Genomic DNA, 13,379 nt, shown 5'->3' with positions numbered 1-13,379 from the left:
AGCAGGAATCCTGGGGAAGCAGCGTTATGGATTTTGCTGAGAGATGGAAACAAGAACACGCAGTCGCCCTTGGAAGCCTTTTTTTTGCACTCAGTTATGTTACAACCACAAGCTTCAACCACAAGCTTCGGTGCATTTTATTGGAGTTTTACCACATGATTTTGAGTAGGAAGGAAAAATACATTTCCCTAAGTGTGGCAGGCATTTGTGTCAGTACTTTTAGAGAGTAGCTTTTTGCTGCAATTACAGTAAAAAATGACCTCCGCCTTTAGAGACACTGAAATGTTTTATCATTTCTTCTTTGAAAGGGAAATTAGATTGAAATCATCCATCAATAGGACTTTTCATGTTTTGCTACAGATTCTCAATTGGACTCAGGTCTGTACTTTCACTAGGACATATTAACATCCTCTGAACAAAACCTTTCTATGGCAACTCCAGCCCAGGGAAATAATCTACCAACAGAACTAGTGCTTTTTATCAATATTCCAGAATTATTAACTAAAAACAAGCACCTATATCTTGCTGAAAAGTTACTTGTTAGTTAGTTTAGTCTTATTTAAAGTGTACTAAGATATTTGTACTGGAAACTACACCAAATATACTTGGTGAGATTTTGTGTTTTTGCAGTGTGGGGGTCACGTTGGGTTCAGCCCGGTAGAGTTGCTCCCTGTCTTCCTAATAAATATTAATACACTGTTAAGATTTCTCAGCATTCTCTCGCCTGTTGTCACATGAAAGGCCAGTGAGTCAAATGTGCTCCTGCAGAATAAAGCTCGTTAGGGTTGTTGCTCGTTGTCGCCCTGCTTCAACTAAAGATCCCCCCTAAAGCAGTTTTCCTCCAGGAAAACAATTTATTACGTGTTAAGTCATTCAGAAATGGGACAGCAGAGGAGAACATTTAGAAGTGATTTAACTTACGATTCACAGGCAGTCGAATGAATGTAAAACAGCTGTGTTGATGCGATTTATTTATTTTTTTTAGCCCTTGATACCGATCCGAGTTATTATGAACGGGCATTTGTTGATACCGACATCGGTGCACTGCTTCAGTAAAGTTCATGTCATGCATCCAGTAGCGTAAACAGCTGCATTTCGTCGGTCGATGCTAACGGTTAGCATTAGCATTGTGACAGCATCCGACTTTCCGAATTCTTTGGAATCCATTTATTTTATTGACAGCAGCGGCTACTTTATCCAAATTGGAGTTTTTGCACAAATGAATTGATGGTAGCGTTCTCTAACTCCCGCATATGTTCTTCAGTGAACTTAAGTCTTATTGCAGAACAAAACCACTTTCTGCTCCACCTTCGCCTTGACGTTTATGTTTTAGTAACTTTCAACAACAACAACAAAAAATACTATTTTTATCTATGACCTCTATTTTTTTTTTCTCTTTATGTCAAGTAAAGATGAATGCCACGTCTTCTGCTCCCTGTGGGGTAGGGCTGTTTGATCACAAGGTGAAGCGGTGAAAATACTCCAAATATAGCACACACCTAAGCTGACATTGGCTTTCTGTCCCAGCGTTCTGACTTAATCCGATTCTCCGAACTAGGAGCCTGTCGGCGGCGATCTGGTCCAGATAATACTCTGAATAGGCGCGGTCTCAGTTTGATGCTTCAAAATTGGAGTAAGCGACGGCTTGTTCAAAATTATGTGGGAGCAACTTTTGTTCTCAGAGAACAAAAGAAGTTTGAAGAAAACAAAAATACAGAATGTATGCAGCAAATGTACCAGATCAGGGAAAAACTAAAATGTAAACTGGTTTGTTTTTGTTAAAAAATTAGGACAATGTGGACGTAGCATTAGAACTCCAAGAGTCGGGCAGAGCAATTCCCTGATGTGTCGCCGCATTGTTACAAGAAACATCGGTATCAGCGAGGCTGTAAATTATTTAGAACGAGACCCATTTAGCAAGATGTTTTTTTAATGTCCTGCTCTGATTGAGTTCCTTTACATGTTTTTTGTTTCCTCTTAATTTGTGACACAACATTGAGCCCGTCAAGGGATCTGACGGATACTTCGGCCATTACCTCGGTTCATTCAGGGGTCATTCATGCAATGATAACAAACTAGCTAAAGTTGCAGTTTTCCCTGTTATGTTTTGTGAATGTTTCAGCTCATCGAACAAATTTCTATCTCAAACAAAAATACCCAAAGTGAGCAAAAAAAGTCACGTTTATTTGTGTAGCCCATTTCAAAATGATTCACATCATAAAAATATGGAAACAAGCAATAAACATTAAATTTTGTCAATTGTCATCACATCAAACATTCATCAGTGTTACACTTACTAAAAAAAAACTAAGCAGGTTTTAAGCTTTGCTTTAAAGGAAAATGCTATTTTAAAATTATTACTTCATGTATTGAGTAAAAATAGCTATCCAAACCAACCTGGATCCAGATGTATATATATATATATATATATATATATATATATGTTCATCTTGTTTTACACATTTAGTTTCTCCTTGAGATCAAATAAAATCATTTGAAAAACACTTTTTTGGATTTCCCCAGGCTATGTTTGTAGGATATTAAAGTTCCTTTGATGATCTGGGGCCTTAAATTGGCATCAAATACTTAGTAAAAGAGGCACAAAAAAGCCACTTTTTGCTGGGTTGGTCAGGTTCGGTTAGAGAAGTCGCTCATCACTGTTAGTCGATGCAGCAGCTTTACAGCCACGCTGAGTTTAATTGTCGGCCGTTGGTCGTCCTCCAGTCGGAACTGGAAATGCTCCCCGCACCGTTTGAGCTCGCTTTCCCTCCTCGCTTGGAGATGACCTGTGGAGGGAAAAGCAGCATATGTCCCATCATCTGCCCACACCATATGTCCCGCCCATGATCATTTAAACTCTTGGAGAATATTTGAAATCTCTTTTCTTGGCTGAAATGACCAAAGCGGATACTCGTAACTGTCATAAAAGCAGCCTGCATGCTGCTTGTCCAGTCATCATCGTTTAATTCCTCTAATCTTTTTTGCTCGTTTTCTACCAATTCTGGACTCCTGAATTGATTTGTTGAAATACTTTTTTCTGCATATGATCAGATTGACTGCGTATATGTTTGATGTTTTGCTCTGTGTTTGACTTTGGTCAGTGTTTTGGAGAGTCCCAGCCGGTTAGATGAAGAGCACCGGCTCATCGCACGATACGCTGCGCGCCTGGCAGCTGAGGCGGGCAACTCCACAGTAAGTGCCTCACAGAAAGACTCAAAGGGTTTCAGTCAAGCTGTGTTTCAAATCTCTTAGTCATAGAAGCTATTGTTTTCATCTTCACATGCCTCTCGGTTGCTGGAAAATTGTCAAAAAGTTAATTTTTGTTGTTGTATACTTCTCTGAAAATTTGTGTTAATGTCGGATCCCAAAGTTAGGAGCTTTTTTTTTTTTTTAAAACCACAAACCTCAGTGTAATCTGGGGACTTTTATGAAACAGACCAACACAAAGTGGTGCATAGTTGTGAAGTGGAAGGAAGTGACACATGGTTTTCACATTTTTGACACATAAAAATTTTAAATGTTATGGTGATACCCCAAAATAAAACCCACCACAACCAATTTCCTTCAAAAAAAACCTCAGCTAGTAAATAATAAAGTTCAGCTTGCAGATTATTCAACTTATAGCAAGGCATTTTCTCGTGTTTTAAGTGAAACATTTGCAAGTGGAACTTCTTTTTTGCTGATATTAAGCAATTATTGACTTAAAACAGGCTCTGTTATGTTGCTAAAAGGTTACTTGTAAGTTAGTTTTTTTCTTAACTCTCTGGTCGTGGATCTGCACACACACACACACACTCACAAACTCTAACACACTTATAGTCTTAAAAATACTCATCCAAAACACTCCTAGTAAAATCCAAAACGTCACTGCGCTCTGTTCTCATCCCGTCTCTGAAACTCTCTCCAGAGCCTCTCTCACCACGTCTCCCATGCTAAAATACAGACAAAAAATTTTCATTGCTTGTTTTAGAAATATTGTGCATTTGAGGAAATCTGGAAAATGGGTGTCATATTGCATTGTGACCAGGCATTCCTGGTCACAAGCCTTTGCTGCCCCTTCAGCAGCCTTTGCTGAAGGGGCAGCAAAGGCGAAAAATGTGCACAAAATTATAGTGAAAATGATTTATCATAAATCTGGCTTTATTTGAAAGTAAAAAAAAAAAGCAAAACAAGTATAAAAACACTATTTTTATAAAGTTGAATGTCTGTGCTGTCCAACTGAGTTGAAATGAGCACTCAGTATGCTTCCATTTTCGCTACAGTAGCCTTTTAAACACGTCACGTCCATGACGACCTTCGACGGTATTATTAAGCATTAAGATATCTGCACTGGAAACGAGACGAAAAATTCACAGTTAGTGACTGTGGCGAGCTGAATAAAAATGCACACCACACTTTTCAGATTTCCATTGGTAAAAAGGTTTGAAAACCCATATGTCAGTTTTTCCTTCCACTCTTCAGTTCACGCCTGTGGCTATATCATGACAAAACGTTAAAAAGCATGAACACTCTTGCTGTATTTGTAACTTTTCTCACTGGTTTTATTGAGAGGTGTTTTGCGTTGCAGCAACAGTGTCCTCCAACAGACCTGGGTTTCAACTTCGATGCCAATAAGCAACAGAGACAGCTGATCGCAGAGCTGGAGAACAAAAACAGGTCCGCTTCATTATTTAACCTAATTCAGTTTTCTCATTGTGTGTGTGAGGGGGGGGGGGTTAAAAAAATTTTCTATTACATTTAAAATATATTTCCCCAATTCAGGGAGATCTTGCAGGAGATCCAGAGGCTCCGTTTGGAGCATGAACAGGCCTCTCAGCCCACGCCAGAAAAAGCCCAGCAGAACCCCACGCTCCTGACCGAGCTGCGACTCCTCAGGTACGAGCCCGCCACTGAAACCACACGTGATGCAGCATCGCTGAGCTGACGATAACAGGAAGACACACACAAGTAGAGGGCCAAAACATGCCTGAAAACACCTCTGGTCTCTTCTCTTTTTCTTTCCTGAAATAATTTTCTGTCGTGCCGCAGAGCTTGGGGTCGCCGCTAGGTTATGTTCTTGGAAGAGACTTCTGCAGGAACAACAGGCTACACAGCCTCAAAGAACATCTTCTATGTGTGTGTGTGCTCTGTCCTAAATAATAAATCAAAAACCACTTGTAGAAAGTGAACAGAGGTAGAAACGTTACGGCCTATGCATGTTTTGCGTAGGCCACAAGCAGAAGCTTCCATTTTTGCCAAAGTTATTTTAATCGTAGTTTTTGCTATGATGAACAGGATTTGAGAACTGCATTTCGTTCAATCAGGTTATCTTTGTTTTAGATAAAATGTAGGGTTTTTGTAACATTTACGTTTGACCCAAAACAAGAACAAGAAAATGACTTGTAAGGGGAAAAAAGATTCCAAACTAACACAACAGTTTTTTTCACATTGGCAATATTCAAAATTATGTTATTGTTTTTTCGTTGTCTTCTCTGTTCACTTACTGATCTGCTGCTATAATGTCCCGGACGGAAGTTTCTAAATATCTGGTTCAAAATATCTGGAAATATGCAGTTAAACACTATCACCAGCAGAGGGTGCTAACAAGCCCCAACACAGATGAAGGATTTCAGTTTACTCTAATTTATGTATTTCTTTTGTGTACATGTGTCAGGTTGGTTTAAAAACTAATTCTTTGTGCTCCTGTCAAAAACAATAATTAGAAGGATTAAAAAAAAACAACTTGCCACTGAGTCAGATTTTTTTTTTCTTTTTCATAGAAATAAATAACTTTCAATTTACCACAAATCTATCAAAAACTTTTAGGGTCAACTTCACTTTTTTGTTGTTGTTGTTGTTTTGGTTTTGCACTCTAACTAGAACGCAGACTGCTGTTTTTACCCAAAATCCACGCGCGAATGAACAAACCTGAAACGTGAACCGTGTTGCCTGCCGTCCACAGACACAGGAAGGACGAGCTGGAGAGGCGCATGTCGGCCCTGCAGGAGAGCCGGCGGGAGCTGATGGTCCAGCTGGAGGGTCTGATGAGGCTGCTGAAGGTAAGACCGCCTCCCAATTCAAGAAGCTTTACCTGCAGGTGGGAGGACGAGACCCCCAACATAGGTAGAGCATCAAACGTCTTGGGTCAGCTGCTCTTCTTTGGGTTTTCTTACTGGCTTGTTGCTGCTAATCTACCTCCGATATTGGGATTTGAATAGATGAAATGTGTCTTCCTCTCCAAGCACAACAAACTACCTTGATGTTATGCCATGTAAACGTGTGACATGTGAAAATGCATGCAGAAATCACTTTCTCCTTTTTTTCATTAATTTTGTTGCTCTCGCTCTTCTCGCTTTCTCTCTGCTCACCTTTGTTGGCTGATAGGATGAGGAGCAGAAGCAGGCTGTAAGTTGCTCTCGATTCGCTTTGCAAAGTCCTTACAGTAGTCGATGGTCCCTGCGCTTCCCCCTGTTCCTCACAGACACAGTTTGCACAAGTTTTGTGAAATCGACTTAGAAAAATATCACATTTTTTCATTGACATCAACTCCTGACTACCGCATAGATATTTTTCCGTTGGACCTGAGCATGAAGGTTAGCGTCATCCTGTTCAATGATATGTTCAAACCAATTCAAGAATACTGTGCTTTTATTAGTCCGGACTCAGCACAGGACCCATCACATTTATTAACCTCCTGATTCAGTGAAGGAGTTTGAATGAGAGAAACTCAAGCAGTGTAGCATGAAGAGAAAACTGAGAACAACTGACAGTAAAGATCTGTACGTACCCGTACATTTAAATGTGGAAGTTATGGACATTTCTTAAGTATTTCACGTCAGCTCTGACAAGCCGTGTCAAATTTACTTTGTCTAACTGCATCACGACTTAGTGAGGAAATGTACTCTTTTTTTTTTTTTTTTTCTATACATATTTAATGTCTGACCATCTTGAGCTGGAAGTTCAACGTCCATAAGTGTCCATTTTTCTGCTCACAGAAATAAGTGAATTTTCCTCGGTGCAGACGGAGCGTCTGCGTTGCGCAGTATGAGACTCAGAGGTGATATTATTAAGACATTGCTGCAGCATTTGATTGGCTCGCGTGTGTGCTCTCTGTACCACTGACACTTTTGTGCGGCATAAATGCGCTCATTAAAGCCACATTTATGCCAATAAATGAAGAACAAATACGAAATTTAGAGCAACTTTATCTCAGTTTTACTGAACTTTTCTTGTCATTAAAAGATACAGGGCTTTAACATTTAATGTTTAGTATTTATATTAGGTTGTTACGTTAGAACATTTGACTTATGTGCCAGATTTCCTGTTTTGTTTATTCACTTATCTGTTTTCTATCTGCCTATATGCTAACATTGTAAAAAAGAAGAGGTTAATAATGCAGTAAATAGGTTGTTTAAGCGTTTTTGACTGATTTTGCCTTTCGCAGTCCCAGTCTGGAGGCTCCCCTCATTCTTCTCCCAGCCACGGTGCCGGCTGCTCCATGCCCATGCCCATTCGCTCCACCTCGGCCGGGTCCACCCCGACGCACACACCGCAGGACTGCCTGGCAGGCGTGGGAGGAGACGTGCTGGAGGCCTTTTCTCAGGGTGAGTCGAATCCAACTCCTTACAAAAAAACCTCCACTGATGTAAAAACCTGCTGAGAATCATGGAGCTTCCAAAAATATTGATGCAAAGCTAGAGAAATGCCTAAATGGTAACGCAGCTGAAAGGCAACATGTTGCAAAGCAGAACAGAACTAATGATGGTCCATCCTACTGCTCCTTAGGTGTACCCAGAAACCTTCGGAACGATCTTTTAGTTGCTGCTGACTCAATCACAAACACCATGTCATCGCTGGTGAAGGAGCTCCACTCAGGTCGGTCTCCAGTCTGTGTTCAAGGAATCTTCCACTTCCATTTAACCCAAGTCGTTGCGTCTGAAATGTTCGGTTGTGTTTGTTTTCAAAGTGGATGACGCGGCGGAGGACGAGGAGACCTACATGAGGAATGGTGGAGACAGAGGTGGGTCCAGGTACTTGCTGATCCATTAGTCTTCTAACTGAATGAAAGTTAATAATGTTTGTCACACCTAACACAAAATTATTTTAGAGTTTTAACAAATAATATGTAAACGATGGAATTACTAACCAGTTTAATCAGCTATTAGACATCAACTCTAGAATTTATATTTTTTTTACATTTCTACTTTTTTTCCTTTTTATTTTATAACATTTTATAACAAGGGAAGAAAAAGTGACACGTTAAGAGGACTCTTGAGTTAATTAAATGAAATTAAGCGATTGCACTTCATTATTGACTTTGTGACAAGCGCGCTAAACATGAAAAACTTAAGTGCAAGCACTTCCTGGTGCAGAAACAGCATCTGCTTCCACTAATGACTGTGTTGTTGCTGTATTTACGTGGCCTGGAAGCACTCTGCATGGCACCGACACCGGCTAATAATAAACTCATCTGGCTCTATTAAACGGCCTACTGCTGCCTTTCTCGGCCCCAAAAGAAATTAACAGTAGAGAGAGGCGCTTTGCCGCCGAGACAGATTTTCATTCATTCGCCCTTCGGGGTCGTCGGCGGCGCTGAACATGCTCTGTTTGTGCGTCCAGGCACACTGAGGGTACAAAAGCACTGAGGGGAAGAGATCCCTACCCTGGCCTGCGAGGACATCCGGTCATCGACTGGGAAGACTCGGCATCAGCAGGAAGCCCCTGGCATTAGCACGTAGAGTAATGCATGCATCTAATCTAAAAATGAATTTCACTGTGTGAAAAAAAAGAAGAAAAAAAAAAGAAGTCGTCACACCTTGCGCCTAGCAAGATGTGTCTAATTACCAAGTGTGTATGTTGTCCTGTAAACAAAACAAACAAGGCAAAAAAAAAAAAAAAACCTGCTGTAAAATTACCAGAACAATTTCCCTCATGAGTGGGAAGAACGGCTTGCTGTGCTTTTTATCTCCCATTCCAGCAGATCGTCCTGTACATAAACTACTGTAAACACACGGAGCCTTCTCACCGAGGAGACGTCCTGATACCACCTGCTCTCTGTCATGGCTTTTTCTCTCTGTTTTTTTTTTTTTTTTGGAGTAGTTTACATTTATTTATGATGTTTGTTTTCTTTTTTTTCCAGGTTTTTGCATGAAGTTGCACTCATGTCTGGATTTAGTTACTGTACTGTACAACGCTATGCCGGGTCTTTGATGGTGTTGTGAAGACAGCTGTGGTGTCAGAAGTGTCCTCCAAGTTCATGCTAGCTGTGTTTACCTGCACAGGGGAAATTCTGGGTCTTTGGGCTTGTTACTGTGAGAAGAAGCTTGAGGAGGCACTATTTATTTATATGTTTATTTTTAATTATTACTGTTTTTTTTTAGAATTTGCTTTACTGCCATGATTTATGTGATGGAGAGAGCCTGCCAGAGGAATAAGCAAATGCCTGCTTGAGGTTCCTTTGCTGCTACTGTGAAACCAGGAATGTTTATTCCCCTGAATTTTCATCTTTTGATAAGTGCTTTCATTTTGGACTAAAAGATCGACTCCCTCTTTCAGCACAGATGGTTCCAAAGATATGCTGGTGATTTTAAATCTCTAATAGAAAAGAGAAATGATGAGGCAAGAGCTATGTTAAACTGATAAAGCTGACTTACGAAGTTGAAAAAATGTACCAGTTTTGAATGCTTGGGACTCTCCCTCCCTAAAGCGCCATACAAAGGTTCCTGTTTTATTTTCTAGAATACATTTCTACCCTGGTAATATATTGTTACCCTTTATCAGCAGAGACACAGGCGGGTAATGGCGGCCTAGTTTTTTGGAAATGATTCCTGTAGTTGAAGGTCACTGACTGTAAAACTACCACAGGCTCTTGTGAAACTTGTCACCTCTGAAAACCAGTTGTGAAATTGTTCAACTTAGATTTATGTGACTGTTGTCACTCGAGATAAACTTCATTTAAAACACAGAACAAATGACAGGAGATAAAGACAGGCTGGCGTTCGTATACAAACGATCTCATAAATTGTATGGCAAGAAAGCAAATCAAGCTAATTTACCTCAATTCTAAAGCTAATAATTTCAGGGAATAATGTAGTGCAAAAATTCTTTGACATTTGGGCTTTTTTTCTTCTAAATAGCCAAAAAAAAAAACCCTCTCAGCTGGCGTCCAGAATAACCTGTGCATGTGAACACCCTGGATGAATCTCGTACTACTCTGCTGCTAATCGCCAAACAAACAAACAAAACAAAAATTAAGAAAAAAAAACACAACAACAACGAGCCAAGTCTCCTTTACTCCCAATGAATACCGCCTGAAGGGCATCGTTAGCTCAACACAGCACGGTGCCTCCTTCCAGAGGACGCTGAGTGGCTGCTAGGCAACGCGTTAGCACGGTAACGGGTTAGCCGCAGGGCGGGTTATGAGGTTGGAAGGCCATAGATAACTAGGAAGTGCTTCAAATAGCTTTATTTAGGCGATGAAAGTGAGCAGAAAATGTTTATGTGCAATGACGGTAAATGTGCTCAGGGACTGCAGAGCTAACGGTTTGCTGTTCAAAGTCCTGAAATGTGAGAAATACTGGGATTGATTATTTAATCAATAAGTGAATTTGGACTTGCTTCGGATCACATTTGTACGGTTTTATCGGGACTTCCCAAAGCACATCTTATGAGTAGTTTTGATCTGTTTTAGGTAGAAACTCTATATGCCTGTGCAGCAAATCAATCAATCAGCAAATAATGAATGAGTGATTTGCATTGAGTAATTTGTGTAATGGCCACTTTTATTGGCACCCTTCATGAAGACGATAAACAGCCTAACAATAAAAATCACCTTTTATTGCAGCTCTGTAACCTCACTTTAAAAAAAATGTGACAAATCTTATCTTCAATTCAAGGTATTTTTTTTCCACGTTAAGAAATAATTATGTTTAATTAAATTACTAATTATCTGTACTCCTAACAATCCCATTATTTAATAAATTAAAATATATATCCGAGACGTTTTTTTTAAATACAATCTTGACTTTTTTCTTGTAGCTGATCAGCGTTTCTAGGGAGTTCTAATGATTAATCAATACCTTTTCTGTTTCCTTAGGTCATAAATATGATATGACAGGAATTTAATTTCTTTTAGCCACTCTGATGGACGACTTTGCATGTTTAATCTGCGGTGCTGCACAGCGAGCAGGATGGTAACAAAAGTAAAAAATAAAAAGAAACAATTCAGAGCTAAGATTTCTCTATATTTTCATTGACGATTAAAGATGGATCCACTGCAGGGCTTTGTACACGTCTCTATCAAGGGTGCCATGAAATGTGTGGTCAGGGATTTTAGGAGAGGAGTTTTTCTTAAGTGCTGTTTGGTTAGAAATGCTTTGTCTGTGGGTGACTGTGTCTTTTGGCAAAGCAAAGTGTTGTGTTAACAGAGGCTGTGAACCAGTTGGCCATGCTTATTCAAAGTCACACAGGTTATCAAACCGTTTTACCTTTACATGTTAGTTTTTGGTTTGATTCCATGTTGTTTAATGTAGCCGTCTGTAAAAACAAATGTGCATTTTCTGGGTTATAGTTCAGTTCTTTAATCCTTATTTAACTGAACTGCAGAAGATTTTGCTTTTTGTTTGTTTCCATTTCTGGTTCACGCACTAAGCCTGTCCTATAAGCTACATAAGAGGTTTTAGCGACACTGTGTTAAGAAAAAAACAAAAAGAGACTCCTCTGTTGCCGTTCTAAATGTTGATTTTTTTTTCCCCCTCTTTTTTTCTCTGTTTTAATGTATATTGTCTTTTTATTTCTATGATTCTGCTCTGCAACATTGATGGAGTCTAGTTGTTGTAATGGGTTTATCAAAAACTGCTGATCACCTGGGACACTTTCATTTGAAAGCAGGAAGAATCATTTTAACCACTGCTGCTGTAAAACATGTTTCGGCCCACAAATTATATGTGACAACGCTGAGATTTAAAACAAACAAAAGCAAATGTGACCCTTTCCCCTTTCAATCTGATCCTGCATTTTATTGCAACTCTTAATCTTCCTGTTCTGTTCTTTCAGTTTGTGCCTGTAGCTGTACTGTAAAGTGCTGTATAAAGTAACCATTCAGCAAACGAGATAATCTGTCAGCCTCTGTGTCAAGCTTTTAGTCTGTGACTTTGTAGAGATTTTATTTACTTGTCGATTATTTTCTCGTGTTTTTTGAGGTGGGGATGGTGGGCGGGGTGATCTTACGCTCAGCCTTTACATTTGTGCCAAACTGTTTGCAGATGTTGTGTGTCATAGAAAAAACACAGGTATATATCAAAGTATATCTGCATTATTAGTCTGTCGTCGACCTTAATCTGTTCACTGAATGCCTGGGGATGGAAAGTCATCTGCTGCTGAAAAAAAAAGACGCATTTAAGAGTTATACTATTATTATCAAAATGGGGAAAATATATATATTCTTTATATATATAAATTCCAGAGTGATTCATTTTATTTGAACTTGTCCTGAGGCAATATTGTATGTATCCCACCCTGTCAGACCAAACTCGGGTTAACGCAGAGGTGCATACACTGTAATCCTTTTTGTTTTTTCTTTCGTTTTTCACAGAGACAAGGTGCAAAGCAGACAGCACAGCTTCCCTGATGTTATTTAAATATGTGTGTGTTCTGTACGCTTACGCTTCTTGTATGCATTCGTTCTCATGTTGATTTGACGAAACATAGTGTTATGTCACAAAACCACAGGTTTATTTTTTTTTTCTGTAAATACATCAAATGTGAGATATATTAAAAAGATTTAAAATATGAATCGTGTTGGTTTTTTCATGTTTTCTCGTCTGCTGTTGGATGGAAATACTCTTCAGTGCCAATTAACCGTCGTGGTTTATTTATTTGTATTTTTTTTAACTGTGGGAGGAAGCTGTACCCGCAGGGAAAACATGCAAATATTTATGCACCGGAATCCAAAAACTTTATTTCTAATTTGACCCAAAAGCTGAATTTTTGCTATTGGAGAAGGAGTTGGCTCTTTTTGAACCAAACATTAAATTAAAAAAGGACGGGAGATTAGATGAGCTTCACCTTCCAGCAGGACTAGAGGTGATCTGAGAATGGCCCTGTCAAAGTTCAGACCTACATTTTCTTTATGCAAATCTATTACATTGCATCTCAGTCAGTCTCCTCTGACTGAGATTGAGCAATTTCTAAACAAAAGTGAACAGAAAAATTCCAACAAAAATGGATAAGCAAAGTATTAACTATGGTTGTGTAAATGCAAATGTGTGCCACACTTTTAAGAATTTTACAAAAGTAAAAAGTAGCAGTAGAAAGTAAAGGAAAACAATGTATTTTTTTTCTCTACTTTCCAAAAATGCACTGCTTTAGTACACCATTTACATACTTTTAGCGACATAATC

The 13,379-nt window shown here is 39.2% G+C and overlaps 1 protein-coding gene across 7 annotated transcripts in view; it reads left to right on the top strand.

The window, feature by feature from the left end:
* dtnbb (dystrobrevin, beta b) overlaps window positions 1–12,402 on the top strand; it is a 38,833-nt gene extending 26,431 nt beyond the window's left edge. For 4 of the 7 annotated variants that reach the window (XM_028000510.1, XM_028000512.1, XM_028000508.1 and 1 more), the window contains 9 exons: window positions 3,102–3,192; window positions 4,568–4,656; window positions 4,762–4,875; window positions 5,942–6,038; window positions 6,364–6,384; window positions 7,424–7,583; window positions 7,765–7,854; window positions 7,946–8,009; window positions 8,599–12,402. In XM_028000510.1, the coding sequence (XP_027856311.1) occupies window positions 3,102–3,192; window positions 4,568–4,656; window positions 4,762–4,875; window positions 5,942–6,038; window positions 6,364–6,384; window positions 7,424–7,583; window positions 7,765–7,854; window positions 7,946–8,009; window positions 8,599–8,710 (838 nt within the window). In that variant the 3' untranslated portion in view covers window positions 8,711–12,402. The remainder of the gene's footprint in view (window positions 1–3,101; window positions 3,193–4,567; window positions 4,657–4,761; window positions 4,876–5,941; window positions 6,039–6,363; window positions 6,385–7,423; window positions 7,584–7,764; window positions 7,855–7,945; window positions 8,010–8,598) is intronic. The other 3 variants (XM_028000511.1, XM_028000515.1, XM_028000513.1) reach the window with 2 other exon arrangements.
* The last annotated feature ends 977 nt before the right edge of the window (window positions 12,403–13,379 follow it).

The sequence above is a fragment of the Xiphophorus couchianus genome, chromosome 19 (genome assembly GCF_001444195.1).
Source record: "Xiphophorus couchianus chromosome 19, X_couchianus-1.0, whole genome shotgun sequence".
Lineage (NCBI taxonomy): Eukaryota > Metazoa > Chordata > Actinopteri > Cyprinodontiformes > Poeciliidae > Xiphophorus > Xiphophorus couchianus.
This window is presented reverse-complemented; position numbering and strand designations above follow the sequence as displayed.